Consider the following 21,419-nt stretch of genomic DNA (forward strand, 5'->3'; position numbering starts at 1 on the left):
TCCGTTATTGTTTACGTTTCCTCTCAGTTTACAGCCAATTGTTTATGGGAATAATTGATTTTAGAGTACAAAAGGGGGGTTTGTGAGTCAGAAAATAAAGAAAACAATTAAAAAATTGGGAAAAATCCATTTGAAAATATTTTTACCTGAAAAAGTATGAAAAATAATGATAAAAAATAAAAAAACAAAATTTTGTTTGTGAAAGCAACCGCGCTCCATTGAACAACTATTTTGCGCGGTTTTTCAAAATTGAATACCTGAAAATTGTCTTTCCCCCCAGAAATTTCTCGCTTTTACATTATGCAAACATTACGTAGTGAGCATCTGAATTATATATTCCGTAATTCATTCGTAATTTACAGCGGAGCCTCAATTCTAGGTAGATAAATAAAATCAAAATCAATACGATACTGCGTACATGACAATTTTTGAGTATTTTATGGCCCCCAGAGGCTTGCGCAAGGACAATTGAAGTGCAAAAGTGCACATTGTTACTTTTTGAGTTTAGTTATTGACAGTTTCAACTAAAAATTTCCATTTTTTCGCATTTCTCAGATTTTTTTTCTGAAAAAGCACTGAGTGTGCATTCTGACGTGATGGTGTCTGCGTACCGTGCATTTTAATTGACGACGTTTAATTTTGTTTCTCGCGCATTTTAGCTGAAAATTCCCCGATTTTCTGAGTTTTTCTTGTTTTTTTTCTGCAAAAACTTCAAATAGCAATAAATTCGTTTAATTTCTTCTTCATTCAGATGAAATGAGATCATCAACAGCTCGAAGCGGCTCTCAATCAACAGATGACCGCCGATCGGTGGTCTCGGGAAATTCCGGCTCCGCTTCAACGATTATAGCGGACAGTCTGGCTTCTGGGAAGACCGCCACGTCACAGCTCAGAAAGTGAGCATTGTTTCCAGTTGAAAATCAGAAAACTCACTGAATTTTCAAAATTACAGTGCTCCACATAATGATACGGCCACCCCCAAATTTTAGTAAAACTCAAAACTGGGTTGAGATAGCAAAACATAGTTTCTTGTGAAAATGTTCGCTGTACTAACTTACTTTCAGATAAGTATTGGAAATATACCTGAACCGTTCGTAAAAAAGATAAACCATTTTTTCATGAAAAACCATATTAAAAAATCCACAAAATGATACGGCCACCCTTGGTTTTTGTTTTCTTTTTTCGTTTTTTTTTGCAATTTTTTTTGCTAAACGTTAGGTTTCATTTTCGTTTGTGTTTTTACAGCTATGGGTCGTGGAATAACTTCAACTGACTACGAAAAAGGACAAATTGTGCCAAATTATCTCAAGGCTTCTCGAATCGTCAGATTTTTCGTGATTTGAAACTTTCGAGAGATATGATCACTCGATATGCTTCCAATCCTGCCGCTTATTAACCGAAGACAAGTGAGGATTACGGTATAATCATTCAAGCCCAGTTTTTGGTTTCAGTTCATCTTTTCTTTTCTCAAATCGTGCCACTAATCACGGTAGTAATCTGGTTCATCACAGTTAAACTTTTTCTCGTCAGTGAAGATGAACTGATACCAAAAACTGGGCTTGAATGATTATACCGTAATCCTCACTTGTCTTCAGTTAGTTCCCTGACTGATTTTAGCAAACTGAATACGGTTTTGGCGGTTTTTTGGAAATGAATGGAGCCTTTCTTAATTTTCGTCTTTCGTTAAACTGAGACTTCAAAAGAACATGTCGTACGGCCTCAACAGACACTGCCAGGTTCATCTCGCTTCTACTTTTCGAGCAAGTCACTGTTCAATTGGATGCTCGACGAACGATTTTTCGCTTGGGTCTGACAGAAAGAAAAGGTGTGCGACCAGAAGACTTTTTTGTGCAATAAGCGGCAGGATTGGAAGCATATCGATTGATCATTTCTCTCGAAAGTTTCAAATCACGAAAAATCTGACGATTCGAAAAGCCTTGAGATAATTTGGCACAATTTGTCCTTTTTCGTTGTCAGTTGAAGTTATTCCACGACCCATAGCTGTAAAAACACAAACGAACATAAAACTTAACATTTAGCAAAAAAATTTGCAAAGAAAACGAAAACCAAGGGTGGCCGTATCATTTTGTGGATTTTTTAATATGGTTTTTCATGAAAAATGGTTTATCTTTTTTACGAACGGTTCAGGTATATTTCCAATACTTATCTGAAAGTAAGTTAGTACAGCGAACATTTTCACAAGAAACTATGTTTTGCTATCTCAACCCAGTTTTGAGTTATACCAAAATTTGGGGGTGTCCGTATCATTATGTGGAGCACTGTAGAAATAAAAAAATCGAAACTCTTGAAAATTACAGATTCACCGCCGGGGTTGGACGTCCAGGACTAGCACGTGAAGCTCGTGACGCCGTAAGAGCAGCTCTTGTTGCTCAAAACCCGCTGGTTTGTGAAAAAACCGGAACATTTCTAGAAAAATCCAATATTTTTCCTTTTTCAGAGAAAAGAACCGATCAGCGAGCCTGTCAACTATGAGAAATTCATCAACGAACGGAGCATTCAACTAGAAAATGATCCTCAACGAGAGATTGTGCTTTTTCCAAGAGACGATATTGAAGTATGGATTTTAAAAATCTAAAAAAAAATCGAGTTTTCAGCTGAAAATCGCCGATTTCCCCCCAATTTTCAACCAAAAATCTCCTTTTTTTCCAGGAATCCTCTACTCAACAGACATGCGAAACAGCAGTTCCAATGGTGAAGCCGAACGATATAAAACAGGCGAAATGGCTTCTGACACGAGAAGCTCTGCGATTTTATACCACCGCTCATCGATCGATTGTGTTCAACTATTCGAAGTTTTCAGGCGATTATTCGGCGAATAATACGTAAGAAATTGCCGGAAAATTGATGAAAAAAGTCGAAATTAGCTGGAAAATGTGCTGAAATTTGCATTTTTAGACTGGAAAATCAATTTTTGCCGAAAAAACTTCTTTAAAAAACCGAATTTTCCAGATCTTCTGCAATCGAAAACGAGACCCTCTCTTCATTGGTTTTCGAGTCGGATATGGCTTTAGAAGACGAACGAGCCGCATTTGGAGCATCTTCGAACGGAGCAGTTGGTGTTGTAAAGGAGGGAAATCTGAATGTGCTCAAATCGGATCCGCCGACACTTTTTGATAATTTAAAGGTGCTTATTCGAGCAAAAAACTACGAGATTCGCTTGAAATTCGATCAGAAATAAGCAAAAAAAAAAATTATTTATACAGTTGATTTTTAATCCAAATTTCGACGAATTTTCCCTGGAAATTTCAGTTTTTCGTCAGAAAATTGACCATCTTCCACTGAAAAATCACGAAAATTTTTCTGAAGAATAACCGAATTTTCTAATTAAAAATCAGAAAAAATTCGTATTTTTCTATATTTTTAAAGCGAAAATTAGGTTTTCTTACCCAAAAAGTAATGAAAATTGAAGGTTTCAGTGATGAAAACTATTTTAAATCTCTGTTTCTTCACAAAAACCCTTGATTTTCAATTTTTCAGTCATCCTCCGCAAAACGTCGTTACTGTATTCTCCGACGCCATGAAGGTGGTGAATGTACCTTTGAAATCCGAAAAACCGCACAAGAAGCTCCAAAAATGCTCCCGCTGAAAGTCTCAGCGGCTCAAATAAAATCGACGAAAAAAGGAAAAACTGTGCTGGAAATACGTGGAAGTGACGCGGATAAAGCGGCAATTTTATTGGAGAGTGAAGAGACGCAGATGTTGGAAGAATGGCTTGTAGCATTACATACAGCTATTGCTTTGGCTAATAAGGGTACGAGGTAGAGCTATGGAAAAATCCGCGTTTTCCGGGAGTAAATTCGATGAAAAATAAGCATTTGCGGGAGTTTTCCTGGAAAAATTCAGAAAAAAAAACGGCGAATTTACATTGAAAATTCAATTTTTTAACTGAGAGATTTCATTAAAAACTACAATTTTTCCAGTTTTTTCAAGATTTTTCGAGATTTTTGAATCAAAATTTCAATTTCCCAGAATAAAAATCCGCCTAAAGTAGCTTTTTTCTCAAATTTTCAGTAAAAAAACGGCCTTTTTCAACGGAAATTTGGCTAATTAATGGAAATTTCAACGTTTTTAATTAAAAAAAATTAGTTTTTCCTATTGGAAATTTTGAAAATTGCAAATTTCCCTTATGAAGGAATTTTTTCAATAAAACTATGAGTTTTTGATGGAAAAAGGAGCGGAAAATCTATGAAATATCGTTTTTTTTTCCAGATAAATCACTGGAAAATGTTTGAAATTCATATTGAACTAGTTTTCTATTGAAAATATTGAGAAATTGCGGAAAAAAACTCAATTTTTAAAGCAAAAAGCTACAGTAATCCGTCTACAGTAACCCCCAAATCATCAAATTTTCTATATTTTCAGAAGACGCAATATCAATATGCTCGGAACTCGACACAAAAGGCACCGGATCGAAGCTTCTGGATGTCAACGCGGCTGCCACGTCATCATCCACCTCGGTGGGTGGTGGAAGATCAAAAGGAGCCGACACGGAGAGTATTGGATCAGAAGATAGCTCAAATTGTTGGTGAAATGCTGGAAATTTGAAAGAAAAATTTGAAAATTCAAGGAATTCCGCAAATTTTGAGCCCAAAAAACTACGAAATTGCACGTTTTTTTTTGGCAGAAAAAGGCTCGATTTTTATTATTCAAAAACGCGAAAAAGCTTTGAATTTTCGGAAAATCTGAAGTTTCTAGAAAAAATTGGCCAAAAATATATTGAGAAATTTGGAAAAACCAAGATTCTACCATTTTTCAGTACGTTTTTCTCCTGAAAAATACCAAATTCTTCGATTTTTGTAGTAAAAATATGGAAAAAAAGCTCAATTTTCTGATTTTTAGCGAGCATTTCGTTAAAAAATGTAATTTTTCTGCTAGAAATTTTCAAGAAAATGGCATTTTCAGCAATAAATTAGTGAGAAAATGTAAATTTTATTCGAAAATTTAGTTTAAAATACGATTTTTACGAGGATTTTATGTGAAAACCACACTTTCAGTCCTAAAAATTCAATGAAAATTGAATTTGTAAGTAAAAAAATCACTGAAAATGTGAATTTCAGGCAAAAATTCGTTTAAAAATACAATTTTTAAGCACAAAATTCAATGAAAATTACTTTTTCAGACAAAAAATGTGAATTTTATGCTAAAATTCCCAATTTTCAGCTCGTACCAGCGAAATGCAACCATGGCGTGGCCGAAATTCCGCCGCCCGAGCTCTTCAGCCACCAATTGTCGACCGTCGGAACATGTTCTCATTGTATTATCGTCTCCAGCCTCTTCCACAATCTCCACACGAATCGTCCACAATTTTGCCGGGAAACTCCTCGAAACGTGGCTCAGCAGATGCTCCAATTTTCAGCTCAATGTCGCCGGTTAAAATGCGAAAAACCAGTGGCTCACTGAAGCGAAATGGTGCTCAGAGCTCCCTGATCAGCTCCACCGGAACCCCATTTCTCATCTCTCTAGACTTCCACGGACTCCATCTCCGTCTACCAAATCTCAGTGGAGTTCTCCAACAAATTGAGCCATTTTTCGTCAGATTCTTTGTTTTTGACGCACTGGAAGCTCGCCGAGCATGCGAAGAATTTCAGATTCTTGTCAATGGTGATGAGCTTCATCTCACTGAGCCTGTGTTTGATTCGAGCTGTAAAGTTAATGGAATTCGTAGATCACTGCTAGTAGATCGAGCAGCTTCGCGGGCTCTTTTGCAATTACCACCGACTACTGTGAATCATAGAGATTTGTGGATTGTTTGTCGCGTTGATCGGATTCTGTCAGCGGATACTGCTGCAGAATTGTACATGAAGTTAGTAAAAAACTTAATTTAAAGGAAAAAAAATCATTGAAAAATGGATTTTTGACGTACAAAAATTGGTTTAAAACAATTGCTTTTGGCCGAAAATTATCAAATTTTGAATTTCGGACAAAAAAAATTCATTTTTGTCAGAAAAAGAAGCAAAATTCGTCGAAAAATCAGATTTTTAGACCCACAATTCAATGAAAAATCAAATTTGAAACAAAAATTCACAGAAAATGTGAACTTTCATGCAAAAAAAGTAGTTGGAAATTGAATATTTTTTCTAAAAAATTGTTGAAAAATGCGATTTTTAAACCGGAAATTGTGCGAAAATTGTTTAAAAAGAGATTTTTTGGCGAAAATTCGACGAAAAAACAGATTTTCATACACAAAAATCTGTCTAAATTTTTTTTTCTAAAAAATTTCCTCAAAAAAATGTTGAAAAATCGTTTTTTAAAACCAAAAATTGTGAAAAAAATTGTTTAAAAATCAGATTTTTGGCCAATATTTTGTAGAAATATGCAATTTTTTAAAGAAAAATCCCCGGAAGATGCAATTTATGCAGAAAATCCTTTGGAAACTGAACATTTAATGCTGTAATTTGTTGGAAAATGCGGATTTTTGAACAAAAAAATTAGATTTTCCATTCAAAATCTGTTGAATAATTCCGGAAAAACTAGTTTAAAATCGAAATTTCAATGAAAATTAGTTGAAAAACGCTGTTTTTTTTTCAATTTCCTAACAAATTCAAACTCTTCGACCAGTTCCAGATCCTCCTCCGACCCAAAAGCCGTCGCAAAGCTTCAAAAGACAGTTTCAATGTCACTGACCCGCCTCGCAGGACATCGACAACGATTCGCATGGACAGCTAAACCACTATTCCCTGAACTTCGGAGCAATGACTCATCAACGATCAGCTCGACGACGTCTCCGATGCTTTCTTCATCAACTTCAACACTATCTGGATGGTCAAAAAGTGGAGCAGATGCTCTTCAATTGTACAGATGTGAAGGAAATCGATATAGTGATGGAGATTTACAGAAGAATCTGATGGAATTTAATAAATTGGAGAGGCAGAGCAAAATGATTATTCCGAATGCGACGGTTTCGGTTTCGGTGAACACTAGAGCCAGTGTTATTGATTATTTGAGTGAGAATTTTGATCTAGAAATGAAAACATTTCTCGTTTTTTCAGAGAAAAAATCGGAAAAATAAACTGATTTTTTGAAAAAAAAAACCTAAAATCTCAAAAATTGAATTTTTCCAAAAAATCTAAAAATTTTCCAGATCGCGTTAACCCGTCCCTCTACCCACTGAATCCCTGGAAACCAGAAGATCCATCAATGACACCGCCCGTCTTTCAGCTTCAATCATTCGGAGATCAACCATCTCAACCACATACATCACTCACAAATCTTCTCTACATTTATCCGTTGGCACTGAAGTACGGTGGAATTTTGGAAATAACTATTCAGAAGTGGAGAAAATTCGAAAAATATGGGGAAAGCCCATGAAAAATCAGCATTTTCAATGAAAAATTGTGGATTTTCACAAAAAATAACCACAGAAATGAAAATTAAAAAAAAAGGGATTTAACAGTAAAAATTGAATTTTTTTTTTCGAAATTTGAACATTTACGAAGCTCTCGTGGCGAATCTAGGCGAAAGTCTTGAAGTTTTCGTCTGAAATTCTCGATTTTTGGTCTATTTTTCCGAATTTTTAGGTTAAAAAAAATGTATCAAAATTTGTACTTACCGTATAAAATAATCTTAAAAACGCGGAAACTGCCTGAAATTCTAGTTTTTCGGTAGAAAAATCGCTCGATTTCAATTTTTTTAGTATTAAAAACGCGTATTTATGCCCAAAACTAGAATGAAATCTATCTTTTTCAATGAAAAAAAGACGGATTTTTGCAAAAATGAGACTTCATGGCCAGGGCTGGGACCAAAAAACAATTTTTCGACCAAAAAACAAAAAATTGAAGTTTTTGAGAAACCAAAAAAACCAAAAAATTTTTGATGCTTAAGTTGATTTTAATGGGGTTATTCAAGTAATCTTGCAAAATGTATTAAAAATACATTTATGACGCCACAACTGTGTTAAAATACACGTTTTAATGTATTTTAGTAGAGAATAGTCTCGAGTCGAGACTAGACACGGTAAAAATTTTTTTTTGTTGGGTTTTTTTGGTTCCAAAAAACCGATTTTTCGTCAAAATACCAAAAAAACCAAAAAATTCCCAGCCCTGTTCATGACCAAGGCTGGGACCGAAAAAATTGAAATTTGCGAAAAACCAAAAACAAAAAAAAAACCAACAAATAAAACTGATACTTGAAATTATTTTTTAAAAAACCGAACCAAAAAAATCAAGATTTCGTCAAAATACAAAAAAAAAAAAACCAAAAAAAAATCGCAGCCCTGTTCACGACACTCTAAAAAATAATTTTTTTGCAGATACGACTCACAAAAAGCCTTCTCAAAAGCTCGCAACATCTCGTGCACAGTAAGATTTGTCCGTGGAGAAGAGGCGATTCCAGAGAAGGCAATGGTAGATCGAATGTCCGCTGCAGGACCCTACTGTATCTCTTCTACATGTGCAGTTCAACACCATCAACAGAATCCTGTATTCGGAGAAGAGATGAAAGCTCAGCTGCCACTCAATCTAACAACATCTGATCATCTTTTATTCTCGTTCTCTCATATCTCAGTAGCCGGCAATTCAAATCTCAAAGCTTCGGAGTCAACGGAGACACCGATCGGATACTCTTGGTTACCGTTGGTCTGGAAGAAGGATCGACTTGTGATGGAGAATGATGAACAGGAATTTGCACTGCCTGTGGCGATTGATTTGCCACCGAATTACTATCGATCGAAGCCGACGGGAATGGGAAAAGGGGTTAGGAGCAGGGGTGTGCGGATAACCGATTTTTTCGGCTAACGGCTAATTTCAAAATTTTCGGCTAACGGCTAATTCGGCTAATCTCAGTCATTCAAATCGGCTAATTTTCGGCTAATTCGGCTAATTCGGAAAATATTCATTTGGTTAAGCTTTTTTTGTCCATTCTGTTAATTCAGGTTTTGGGTTAATTTTTTCACTGTTATTGAGCAAATTCAGGGATGAACGACTGTTCAAATAGGAAAAAATCATACAAATTCACCACATTTTGTTTTCCAAAAAAATATGTTAGTTGAATTAGCCGAAATAGTCGATCGGCGAATTCAGCTAACATCGGCTATTATCCGCACACCCCTGGTTAGGAGACTTTAGGGAAATTAGATGATTTTTTGTGGATTTTTGCCTAAAACGTGCACCACGGCCTTCCAAACTACAGTAATCCTACACTACTACCAAGGGTGTCGTTTTTCGATTTTTTCGATGTTTTTGAGGGAAAATCGAAGAAAACATTTTTTTTCAGAAAATTTACCATGAAATATGATTTTTTTAAAAATCTAATTTTGTTCATATTGATGAGAAAAAACATAAAAATTTCTTCTAAAAAGTTTTAAAAAATACCAAAATATTAAACTAAGTATTGAAAAATCGAAATTTTTTTTCGAAATCTCCCTTTAACCGGAAAATCGAAAAACGAAAATTTTCGATTTTTTATGTCGATTTACGCAGTTCACGTGTACTCCCCGAAGAGAAGATTTTATAGTTTTTAGCTGAAAAGCTTGATGTTTTTAATCTTTAAAAAAATTGAAAAACTTGAAATTTTAGTCTAAAATTATTGGTTTCCAAGAAAAAACCACTGTCAAAAAAATTTTAACCAGCAAAATTTATTTTAATCGAAAAACCGATAAAAAGCAAAAATTTTTGTAAATATCGACAGAAATAGGTAGTTTTGACAAAATGTTCTCCTCGAGAAGTACACGAGTCTCGCGTAAATCGACATAGAGATTTGCCACGGAGATTCTTCGAGCTTAAAACCATTTGAAGCTCGTTGTACTGTAGATGTCAAGAACTTGGTTACTGTAGGAGTACTGAAGACCCAATTACCAAAATTTAATCGATTTTTGCGTATTTTCAACCTATTTTTCCAGGACGAAACCCTCTCAGAAGTCCGCTGGGTTGACCAAAAGCCTCTATTCCGTGTTCGTCTCCGCCTGGTCTCTTCCGTATTCACCACTGACGCGAAGCTTCAGACATTCTTCCAGGCATGCGATCGGCTCTCCGCTAAGGGAATCATCGGAGACGCTGCGGATAGTTTGAAGGTAACCTCTGCCTCCGATGCATACCTACCTTCTAACCATCTCTTCCCCTAACAATCCTCTATGTTCATGTCCCTTCAGAGAATGGTCAAGTCGAAATCGTCATCTCCACCGTCTGATCTTCTCCACCATCCACGGTCCTGCTCTCCGATCGCTGATTCTCTGCAAAGATCCCATTCACTAGAGGATCCGGATCAGAACCCGCACATGAAGCACCTTCTGCAGAGCATACGTGTACGTAGCCGCCCTACGAACGACACTCCGCCTGAGCCATTAAATAGGCGGAGCTACGCTGAGCGGAGTGTCGTTTTCCTGAGTTTTTTCTCAGTTTTTAATGACTAAAACCTTTGAAATTCCGTCAATTTTCCCTATACCCAGAATTCCAATTCCAGCTCCTATCCGATGTTCCGTTCGATCGTCTGCTTGTCTACCTCCCGATTGTGCTCGGTCGCCTGTTCGCAATTCTCCCGCAAGCACCCACTGAACAGCTCGCAATTGCAACTTTGAGGTGCACTTTTCTCCCCTAAAAAATGCGAACGAAAATCTTATGAAAAACGAGAATTTTCAACTGAAAACTAGTTTTTTGACACGGTTTTACTCGAAAATCGTGAAATTCGATAGATTTTCGAACTGAAAAGCTGATTTTTTGACTGAAAAACTAGGTTTTTATTAGATTTTCTAGATTTCCTTTTTTCCAGATCGATAATCTCGATTTGCGACATGTGTTGTCAAAATGGAAAACCGCAAGTCGTCCGACGATTCGTCAAATCACATTTCTCGGATTCGGTGGCTCGTGAGCAATTTGTGTCACACGAGACGACGATCTACTCGGCCATTTGCAGGCATTTGCCGACACTGGTACGGTATCTACAGTACTCTAGGTTTGAGTACAGTACCGTAGAGGGTTACTGTAGCTCTTGAAGAGTACAGAAACCGATGACGATTACTGTAACTACTGCCCAGTTCTTGGGTACTGTATCCTTGCACCAGCAAGAGCCTGTTCAGGACACAGTACCCTAGAAGGATACTGTTATCCTATAGGTAGACTACAGTAGCCCAGCTCTAGGTTAGGGTACAGTACCCTAGGCTGAATCCGGAACAGGATACCGTAATCCAGTCCTAGGTAAAGGTGCAGTAACCTTTTCTGATCTCGGTCAAAGTACAGTAACCTGGCTGAATTTGTAGTGTGCTACAGCATCCTGTCTAGATCTAGGCTTAACCTACCGTAGTCTACAGTACCACGGGACAGTTTTGGGTACTATATTCTGCCCTAGTTTTTACACAAGATTACTGTAGCTTGATCCAGATTCTAGCAAACTACGGTAGACTAGCCTAGATCTTGGCAGCATACGGTACATTTAATTAACCCAAATAATCAAATCCATTCTAGATGCGAGAGCTACAATCGGAGCCCGAGCAGCTCGCCCAACTCTACCTTCAACTCTGGGTGCTCACCGACGCCGTCATCAAGTCGATGGCACAGACAATGTGCTCCGAGCAGCTCAATAAGACCTCCCAACGGGATCGCTTTCCGCAAGAAATTCTCGAACAAATGGGACAAGTACTCGAAGTCGGTGTACCGCAAATTGTGCTGAAACACAAGGAAATGCGAGAGGAGAGTCGGTGTGCGAACCTGGCGTTGGCATATTTTACGAGGGTAATATTTTCTAAGGAATCAGTGTTTTTCTTCAATTAAAATAAATTTGCAGTTCGCGATGAGTTTTGTGGATCGAGGCGTCGTATTCCGGTGGATTCACTTCTACATTTCGCGGCTCGACGACACGGATTATCGAGCTCTTCGCGACTATAAGACGGACCTTCTGGAAATTTTATGCCTTCACGAACACCATGTGCCTTTGAATTTGCCCGTTTTAATTAATGCGGCCGCTCAGATTCAACGGTTGAACTACTCGGGCGGTGTGGTTGACACACAGATGCAGACGACTAATGGTACGGGGTTGAGCGGGGGGTACTGTAGTTTAAGGTCTAGGAGTACTGTAGTTGTAAATATAAGGGGTACTGTAGTTTATTATCTAGGAGTTCGAACATTTATATCTAGAGGGGCGGCAGTGTCAGATCTAGGGGTACTGTAACTTAGGGTATACATAGGAGTATGGAAGTGATAAATGTAGGGGTACTGTAGCGTTGGATCTAGGATTACGATAGTTTTGGATCTAGGGGTACTGTAGCTAAAAATATAGAAGGTACTACACTTCTAAATATGGTAGTACAGTAATGTTAGATCTTACTGTAGCGGTACTGTAGCTTAAGATCTAGGGGTACGGTAGTGTAAGATTGAAGGATACTGTATTTTTGAATGAGGGGATACTGTAGCTTTGATCCTATGGTTTCGGTGGCACTGAACATTTGTATCTAGGAGTACAATATTATTACACACAGAAGGACTGTCATGCTAGATCTAGGAGTACTGTAGCTTAATTTTCAGAGGCTTCTATGTTCTAGGGTCTTGAGGTACGGTACTGGTAGATGTGGGGATACGGTAGCGATGGATCTAGGGGTACTGTAGCTCAGAAGAAGGGGGAACTGAGCTTCTGAAAAAAAATAAAAAGGGGTACTGTAGCCAAAGATCTAGTGGTACGGTGGTTTCAGATTTAGGGGTACTGTAGATTAGGGCCTAGAAGTGTCTATGCTATAGGATGTTGAGGAACAGTAGTGCTACACATCAAGGGGTACTGTACTTTACTAAATTTGCAGCAAGTGGGAGTGGATTCCTGTCACGTTTCTTCAATCAAATATTCAACACGCCGACGCTGGAAACCAACGAGACTGATCGTTGTGAGTTTCCCCCTCCCCAGAAATTATTCAATTTCCATCGGATTTCACCACCCAATTTTCAGACGCCTCATGCTCGGGAGAATGGCATCTGAGCCCCGCTTTTGCACAGAATCACTTTATCGTCGGCCTGCTCATGCAGGAGCTCGTCGCGTGTATACGGGAGACGAAGGACTACCGAAAACGGCCGATCTCTTTGTTGAGAAATCTGTTGGCCAAGCATTCGTTTGATAAGAGATATGGTGATATGGTGTGTTTTCGGTCAAAAATTAGATGAAAAACTGAAAAAAATTGATGATTTTTCGGTCAGAAAATTGCATTTTTTGGTCTAAAACCTTCAAAAACAATGGAAAATGAAGTATTTTCAATCAGAAAAAACATTTTTGGTCGAAAATAATTTAAAATGCAGGTTTTAGATAGAAAAATACCTGTTTAGATTTAAAAAAACTATTAAAAACGGAAAATCTAATATTTTTCGCGGTTTTGACAATAAAATCTTCAAAAATCATAAAAATTGAGATTTTTCAGTCAGAAAAATACCTTTTTATGTAGATCAAAAACATAAATTTTTAAGTCTAAAAACCACAAAATCTATAAATTTCCAATTTCCAGACAATTCAACGCCGAATCGCGATGCTCTACGCCCCAGTGCTCACATTTGCACTCGATCATCTTCACGAATTCGATTCTGAGGATATCGATGACGTGGATGCCACACCCACAGGCTACCGTAGTTTTCCCACTTCGGGAGGACCACTTCCACCATCAAGCAGCACAACGAAGACCCTTTCCAAGTGGAGAACCGTGAATCGATATACGGATGTGCAACAATTCTCACGGGGAAGCCCGATACGAACGTCAAGCCCAGTGCCTTCCACGCAGACGACGCCTTCCAGGCCACCGCAGATGCCTCCACCGCCGCCTGCGAGTGGAAAGGTACAGTAATAGCAATCTGAGCCTTTAAAGAAGAGCATTTATTTGTAAAAAACTCGGTTTTTTACGCGAAAATGTGTAAATTTTTGGAAAAATCTAGATTTTTCTGAAAAGCAAGTAATTTGAACGCTAGAACTCATTTTTCGGGACATGGTGCATCGACCAGAACTACAAAACCTATTGTTTTGTTTTAAAAAAAACCAAGAAAACGTTCGTTTATATCGATTTTTACGAAAAATAATAGTTTCTCGAGTTTTCGTAGTGAATTTCTAGAAAAAGTCTCGCTTCTAAAATTTTTTTTTCTGAAAATGTTGGTAATTTTAATGCTATTAATGTGATTTTCGAGTTATCTCGGCGTTTGCAGCCAGCTTCATACCCAAGGCTTCGCAACTTCTTACCCAAGCCTTGCCCAAAAAATAAAAACATTTATAAGGAGTTGCCAAGACTTGGGTAAACCTTGGGCAAGAGTTGGGCGCCGCCTCAAAAATGAAAAAAGTCGGGGACTGCCTCGTCGTCTCGAGGCGTCGCCCAAGTCTTGCTCAAGTCTCACCCAAGTTTTGCCTATTTCTTACCCAATTTATACCTGTGTGTTGAACTTTGATCGCATTTCCTGTTGTTCCGAAGAATTACCTGCTGAGCCATGATGGTCGCGCGAAAAGATGCACACTAGTAATAATATATCGTACTCATATTCTGATAGATATTTTTGAGGAAGTATCAGACATATCTGATTGATACGGTATTCTCACATACCTTATTTCATATGTTTTCAAGTGTGCTCCCTAATGATTCTAAGTTCAGAATTTACAGAATTACTGTAATTCATGTTTGTTTCATGTCTTTCAATAACGGTCAATTATATAAGAGTTTGCATTTCAAAGGAACAGTTCAGTCTTAGAAAAATTCGATCCATTGGATTGACTGTCTATTATTTTACTATTGGACTTATTAGGAATCATCTTGAAGATACCTTTTCTTTCTTTTTATTTTTAGATAAATTATATGGTTTATTAGACAAAATGGCAATAAAAATCAAACTTTGATCGTACATTTTTTTAAACAATGTTAGCCACCAGAGAAAAATATTTAGAATTGGCCGTTGAAGGGACAAGTTTTCCAGTGAATACTTTCAATTACATTGAAATTCTTCTATTTTAAATACAAATTACTCAAAAGACAAAGTGTCGATTTACGCTAAACATTGCGCATGCGGGATTTCGGAATCTTGTTCGTTCTTTACATCTGCAAACTTGGGTAAGAAGTTGGCAAAACTTGGCTAAGGCTTGGGTACGACTCGGGTGAGGGAGTTTACACTAGAATTGTTGAAGTTGGGTAAGACTTGGGCAAACTTTGGGTTAGAAGTTGGCAAAAGTTGGGTAAGAAGCTGAAAAGGCCCAAACTTGGGGAAGAAGTTGCTGGGAATTGCCGAGATGGTGCATTGACAGGCTGACGAAAAATTGAGAAATTACGTAGTTATATTGATGCTGAATGGTGGTTGAATTTAATAAACTGTTAGCAGTTTTTCTAACAAAAAATACCATTTTTTGCGCTACAAATCCATTTTCCAAGACATAGTGCAACGACATGCTCCCATAAAATTTCCGCGGAAACCTCTGTTTTTACTTTAAAAAACTCCTGTAAATTATGCAACTTTTTCGAGTTTTCCACGAAATAGCTTTAAAAATGCAATTTTCCGAGAAATGGTGCATCGAATCGAAAAACAAAGTACAAAATTCCAGACAATTCCACCTCCACCATCGTCGTCGACACCTCTTGTGGAGAAACTGACCGAAGATGAGATTCAGGACATTTTGATATGCTGTGTATTCATACTTCAACGAATGCCTAAACGAATTCTTGCGGCTCTTTGGACAGAAAATGATGGAGCAAATGCGGAGAAAATGATACGGCTTTTGGAGTTGATTGTCGACGTTTTTAGGTTAGAAATGGCACTTCAAAACGTTGGAATTTATGAATATGTGGGAAAAATTATGCTAATTGTTCTAAAAAAGAGGTTTTTTGACCAAAAATTGACACGTTGAGCATAAATTTTGACCCAAAATCATCAGAAAATCCCAAAAATTTACAAATTTTCCAGATACCGTGGAAAAGAGCACGCGTTGCGTCGAACCGCTGCCAACTCGAAAACGCGATCCTTGTTCACGCTGAACTTGCCGTCGAGAATCTCGTCGGGCTCCACACCGAATCGAATATCCGCTGAAATGATGATGGCCGCCGGTGCAGGCGAGGATGATCCGAATTCCTCAGGTACTGTAGGAGCCCTGGTTACTGTAGGGGTACTGTAGCTGCAGGTGGACCCCTAAAGTTTGGTGCTTTAGGTGTACTGTAGCTACTGAGCCAAAACATTTCTGTAGGATTACTGTAAAATTACTGATGAATTATAGATTACTGTAGCATTACTGTGAGATTACTGTAGAATCGTGGATTACTGTAAGATCTTTGTAGGGTTACTAGCATTATTTTAGAATAACGAGTTAATGTAGGATTTTTAGGATCTTTGTTGGATTACTGTAGGATCTCTAGGATCAGAGATTACTGTAGCATTACTGTAGAGTTAACGTATGATTACTGTAGCATTACTGTAGGGTTTCTGTAAGATTACGGATTACTGTAGGAATACAGTAGAATCCCTAGAAGAAAAAAAAAGTTTTTTTTTGGATCGAAATCAGCGCAATTGAAAATCAACCCAATTTCCAGGCACCACCAATCCGATCCCATTCCGTGTGCTCCAGCTCGTCAATCTCTCACAAGAAGTCGCCCTAATCGTGCTCGACGTGGCTCAAACCTTTGCTCATCAGCTCGCCTCCTCCCAACGACACCGTCACTGTCCACAATCGGATGCTCTTTTCCACTCCCTACTCGCTCTTCATCTCCGATTGGCCGATGAGCATTGGAGTGAGACTGTCCGTTTGCATGTGATCGCCGGACTCGCTCTCTTCGTCAATCTATTCCGTGCGAGGCTTTTCGAAGGAGGACCACTGGAGCCGTTGTACATGCTCATTGAGAAAGTGCTCATTCAGATGGCTTCGCGTCTTCCAGCTGTACAGGCAGCAGCTGCTGCCCTTCTCCAGCTGATTCTCCGGAACGGATATGAGGTTGCTCAGGGATACTTTGCGAGTCAAGTTCTCGCGCAAAGTGTGTCTCCTTCGAGCTCCAAGATCAATCAACAGGCTGCAACGAGGAAAGGTGTCTCCAGTGAACGACTCGGTCGGCCTGGAAGTCAGACTGGGGTCGCGTTGGCTCGACTGCTAGGATTCCAGTCTGTCTTGTCGAATTCCGCTGCATTCGAGCGAGGCCTCGCTGCAGTTGAGGCTCTTGTGGATACACGAAAAGCCACTTCATTCGATTTGGCTGTGCTTGACCTGCTTCGTCAGCTCCGAGGAGTGATGACAGCTACCGTTGCACTCAAAGACGCGGCGAATGATCCGATTCGCCTTGCCGATCTGCATTTACAGCTTGCAGACAGCTATCGAGGAAGTGCGGCGTTGAGAAGTGCGTGGTTCGATACACTGGCTGAGATCTACGAACAGGATCGATGGTTTGCCGAAGCGTCAGTGTGTCACGCGCATTCGGTGGCGATTATTGCCCGGGAATTGGAGGAAAGGAAGGAGCTTGAAGTCGACTGGCGTGTCTTCGATTGGATCAACAATCGCATCGCCGAAACGGAACAATCACAGGGCGGCGATGCTGGCAGCGTTCAGCCAGCCGGCTTCACCACCGACAATCTTGGTGCAAAAATCGATAAGACCGCGGCTGCGTTGATGCTCGCCGAGCGTTTTGAGGCGGTCGGACCGCTTTACCGGCTGATTGTGCCTGTCTTGGAGAAGAATATGAATTTTACGGTATGGGAGTGTCGGGTAATGTAGGGATACTGTAGCTTGAATTAGGATGTTGTAGGGGTACTGTATCTGTGATAGGGGTACTGTAGCGTTGCTAGGGGTTCTGTAGATATACTCTAGTTTCGATAGAGATACTGTGGAGTGCTGTAGCTTGGGCAGGGTTACTGTAGAAACACTGTAGTTTCGATAGGGGTACTATAGGGATACTGTAGCTTCATTTGAGGTGTTATAGGTGTACTGTAGTTATGATAGGGGTACTTTAGCTCTGCTAGGGTTGATGTTGGAGTACTGTGGATGTAATAGGAGTACTTTAGATATACTCTAGTTTCGATAGAATAGAGATACTGTAGGGGTACTGTAGCTTTGATAAAGATACCTCAGGAGTATTCTACTTACTTTAGGCGTACTGTAGATTTTTTGACCTAACTGTAACTATTTTAGGAGTGCTGTAGTTTTGATAGTAGTACTGTGGGTGTACTGTAGCTGTGTTGGGGGTACTGTAGCTCTTTGATTAATGTAGCATTCATCTTTTCTTACAGTCGCTGGTCAGTGTGTACGCGGAGCTTCAACAAACGTACAGTCGAGCCGCCGAGGTGCGAAGTAGTGGAAAACGACACTTGGGCGCCTATTTCAGAGTTCGATTCAACGGAGAACGGCATTTTGGGTACGGTTTTTCTCCAATTTAGCCGAAAATTCCAAAATTTCAGCTCGGAACACAACACTGACTGGATTTATCGTGAAGCTGGCCTCACATCACTTGCCGCCTTTGCTCTCGAGATTAAGGAAAAATGTCAACGACAAGTGGGCCACGATCGGGTCCAAATTGAGGCAAACGAGCAATTGGATTTGTCGAAAATCGATCCGACAGTAGCATATGTACAGATTACGCATGTTGAACCATCTATACCTGCCGCAGCTGGAATTGGTACGATAAAAGCGCAAAAAATGGTGAAAAATGGTTTCTAGGCCACCAAACTGTGCCGGTGTCCTAACTTTTTCAAAATATTGGTTTATAGGCCATGAGAGAAAACACCTCTCACCTTGGAGTTTCAAAAAAAAATCCTAAGCCAGTGGCCTAACTTTTCCCATATTTCGGTATCTAGGCTACAAAACCAATCGATAGTCTAGTTTTTTTTTTCAAAAAAAATAAGAATTTGGGCCAGAAAATTGTGCCGGTGGCCTAACTTTCTCAAAAAATCAAAAACAAATTTAATTGCCTGACTTTTTTCTAGGCCATTTAGGATATTTCAATTTTTTCAAACAAAAATTCAAATTTCCAGCCGATCAACACCGAAACGACTTCCTCGTGCACACAAATCTCTCTGAATTCTCGTACGAGTGTGCAACAATTGAAAACGAACGAAAAGTGTCAAAAGAGCCGGCAATTCATGAGCAATGTCTCAAACGAACTGTTCTCCGAGTATCTCCATCCCCGGTTTCTGAAGATTCTCGAGCTGCCACCGGTTTCCCGGCAACTAGGCGTCGGCTTCCCGTTATTTCAGTGCACTTTGAACAGTTCTCACCGCTGGAATTCGCTTGTCAGAAGCTTAATACGAAAGCCGAACAAATTAGAAAAACGCTGAATGCGGCGTCAAATGGACGACAATTGGATGTCAAGGGGCTGCAGCTCTTGTTACAGGTGCGGTAGAGCACACTTGCACCGCAAAGTTTGAAAAAATCGACAAAAAACTGTGAAAACTAACAAAGTTTATACAAAACTTCAGTAGAGCACACCTGCAGTTTCGTAAAATTCAAATTTTCAGTCTGACCTAATTTTTCTCAGCGATTTCAATAGAAATTCAATAGGATGTGATGTTTGCCAATTTTGAAAATATGAGTATTTTGAACATTTTCTGTATTTTCAACATTTTTCTTATGAGTATTTTGAACATTTTCTCAAAAAATTGGTAGAATTATCGCAAAAGTTCAGTGGAGCGCACTTGCATTATACTACAAAAAATTTTCCAGGGTGCCGTGTTACCGACAGTCAACGCCGGACCGCTCGCCTACGCAGAAGTGTTCACGAAAGAAGAACAACGAGAAAGATATGGAGACGATGGGCTTGTCAAGTTGAGAGAGTCGTTTAGGTACTGTAGAAATGGAGAAATTAACATTAGAGCAGATTTGCAACAAATTTTATATTTCAGCTTGAAAAATTATCGATTTTTTCCGGAAAAAATCGATAAGTCGTTTTATTTATTTTTCTAAAGTCGAAAATTTGGAAAAAAAAAATAATTTAAAAAATAGAATTTATCGATTTTTCTACTTTTTTTTTGCAAAAAATCAATAAACTATCGATTTTTTTCTTGGAATTTTGAAAATTTTCCGATAAAAATCGATAAATATTTTAGGCTGGAATATCTGAAAATCAATTTTTGTTTTTCAGAAACCTGATGAACTCTTGTCAATTGGCAATTGAAGCAAATGCATCGGCAATCGGAAGTGATCAACAGACGTATCATGAAGTTCTTGTTTCCTCATTTGACGCAATGCATGAACGACTTCAAACGTTCTTTGGAGCATCTGTACGTAGTGATTTTTGAGATTTTCAGGAATTTTGGAGCCAGGAATTCGAAAAATTCGCAAAAAATTGACCTAAAACTGATTTTCAGACACAATTTTGAGCTAGATTATTGGGAAAAAAAACAGAAAAATTTTTGGGACAAATTTGAGCAGTTTTTCAAAAAAAAAATTAAAAAAATATAATTTTTCAAAACAAAAATTGGAAAGATCAATATTTTTTCATTCGAAAAAGCAATATTTTTCCTAAAAAAATATTCAAAAAAATCAGTATTTTTCTTCTTTTTTCAATATTCGAAAAATCAATATTTTTCTTTGAAAAATTTCCGAAATATCGATAATTCTTCAGAAAAAAATTTCCAAAAAACTGTTCTTAAATCGAAAAATCTATGTTTTTTTTCCAAAAACCATTTCTCGAAAAATCGATTTTTTTTTCAAAAATAAATTCAAAAAATCAATATTTTTCCAGCTACGCGGAAGCCTCGAACCTGATGGATCTTCACAATTCCCGCCACGTTCCGCAATGCACATATTGGATATGATGGGCGGAGTCAGAAATTGAATATGTATTTATTGATTATTGATTATTATTTCTAGCATTTTTATTGATTTATTGAGCTTTTCCCAGATTTCCCCCACCCCCCAACAACAAATGACTGAAAACATTAAACTTTCAGTCAATTTTTAACTTTAACTTTTCGCATTTACTTCTCCCTTTTCCCCAGTTTTCTCTCTCTCGCTTTTTATGGGTAATTTCTACTTTTTTCGGCTATTTTCTTGTCTCGCAGCTTTGTTCGTTGTGAAGCTATACAACATTCCAAGGAATTTAAATGAATGAAATTTCGAACTTTTTACTGGTGTCTGGAAGAGATACACAACTTAGGATCATTACAAGTCTGCTTTCAAATAAAATTTTGCGTTTTCTGGGGAGAAAAATTAGAGAAAAAACCTGAAAATGGTCAAGTGGCGCAGTGCGTTTCTCGACGGCCACTAATCACAAGACCGGGGTTCGAATTCGCATTGTGGAATAATTTTTTTACAGTACTACTTGACTAATTTGATAGCTCTGTATTCGAAAAAAGCACTCCAAATTCACTTCGATATCGTAAAATTTCATAAATTCCAACTTTTTTCAAGGAAAAATGTCCGAATGGCTCAGTGAGTTTTTGGCCGGCCACCAGTCTAACGACCAGAGTTCGAGTCCGCACTGTGGCATAATTTTTTTGTTTTAGTCTGATTCGACTAATTTGATGGTTTTTCATTCTGAAAGCATTGTTTAACATCAAGGT

At 38.3% G+C, this 21,419-nt stretch overlaps 1 protein-coding gene across 3 annotated transcripts; it reads left to right on the forward strand.

Moving 5' to 3' along the window:
- Positions 1-749: 749 nt before the first annotated feature.
- dock-11 lies at positions 750-20,984 on the forward strand (the record flags this gene model as incomplete). Of its 3 annotated transcripts, none has more annotated exons than NM_001265159.4 (29): positions 750-896; positions 2,319-2,403; positions 2,459-2,575; positions 2,671-2,843; positions 2,971-3,145; positions 3,499-3,772; positions 4,384-4,542; positions 5,182-5,824; positions 6,586-6,965; positions 7,103-7,259; positions 8,270-8,711; positions 9,857-10,027; positions 10,106-10,258; positions 10,417-10,532; positions 10,723-10,882; positions 11,415-11,681; positions 11,734-11,974; positions 12,740-12,820; positions 12,883-13,067; positions 13,430-13,753; positions 15,490-15,689; positions 15,849-16,018; positions 16,469-17,613; positions 18,150-18,274; positions 18,318-18,535; positions 18,891-19,249; positions 19,579-19,697; positions 19,997-20,135; positions 20,600-20,984. In NM_001265159.4, the coding sequence occupies 29 exons, from the start codon at positions 757-759 to the stop codon at positions 20,690-20,692; spliced, it is 7,011 nt and encodes a 2,336-aa protein (NP_001252088.2). The 3 variants fall into 3 exon arrangements, with proteins under 3 accessions (NP_001252088.2, NP_001300393.1, NP_001252089.1); NM_001313464.2 differs by having other exon boundaries at positions 6,580-6,965; positions 20,600-20,983; NM_001265160.3 differs by lacking the exons at positions 750-896; positions 2,319-2,403; positions 2,459-2,575; ... (9 more) ...; positions 10,106-10,258; positions 10,417-10,532 and having other exon boundaries at positions 10,745-10,882; positions 20,600-20,692.
- Positions 20,985-21,419: the final 435 nt, after the last annotated feature.

This window comes from Caenorhabditis elegans, chromosome I, assembly GCF_000002985.6.
Source record: "Caenorhabditis elegans chromosome I".
Classification (NCBI taxonomy): Eukaryota; Metazoa; Nematoda; class Chromadorea; order Rhabditida; family Rhabditidae; genus Caenorhabditis; species Caenorhabditis elegans.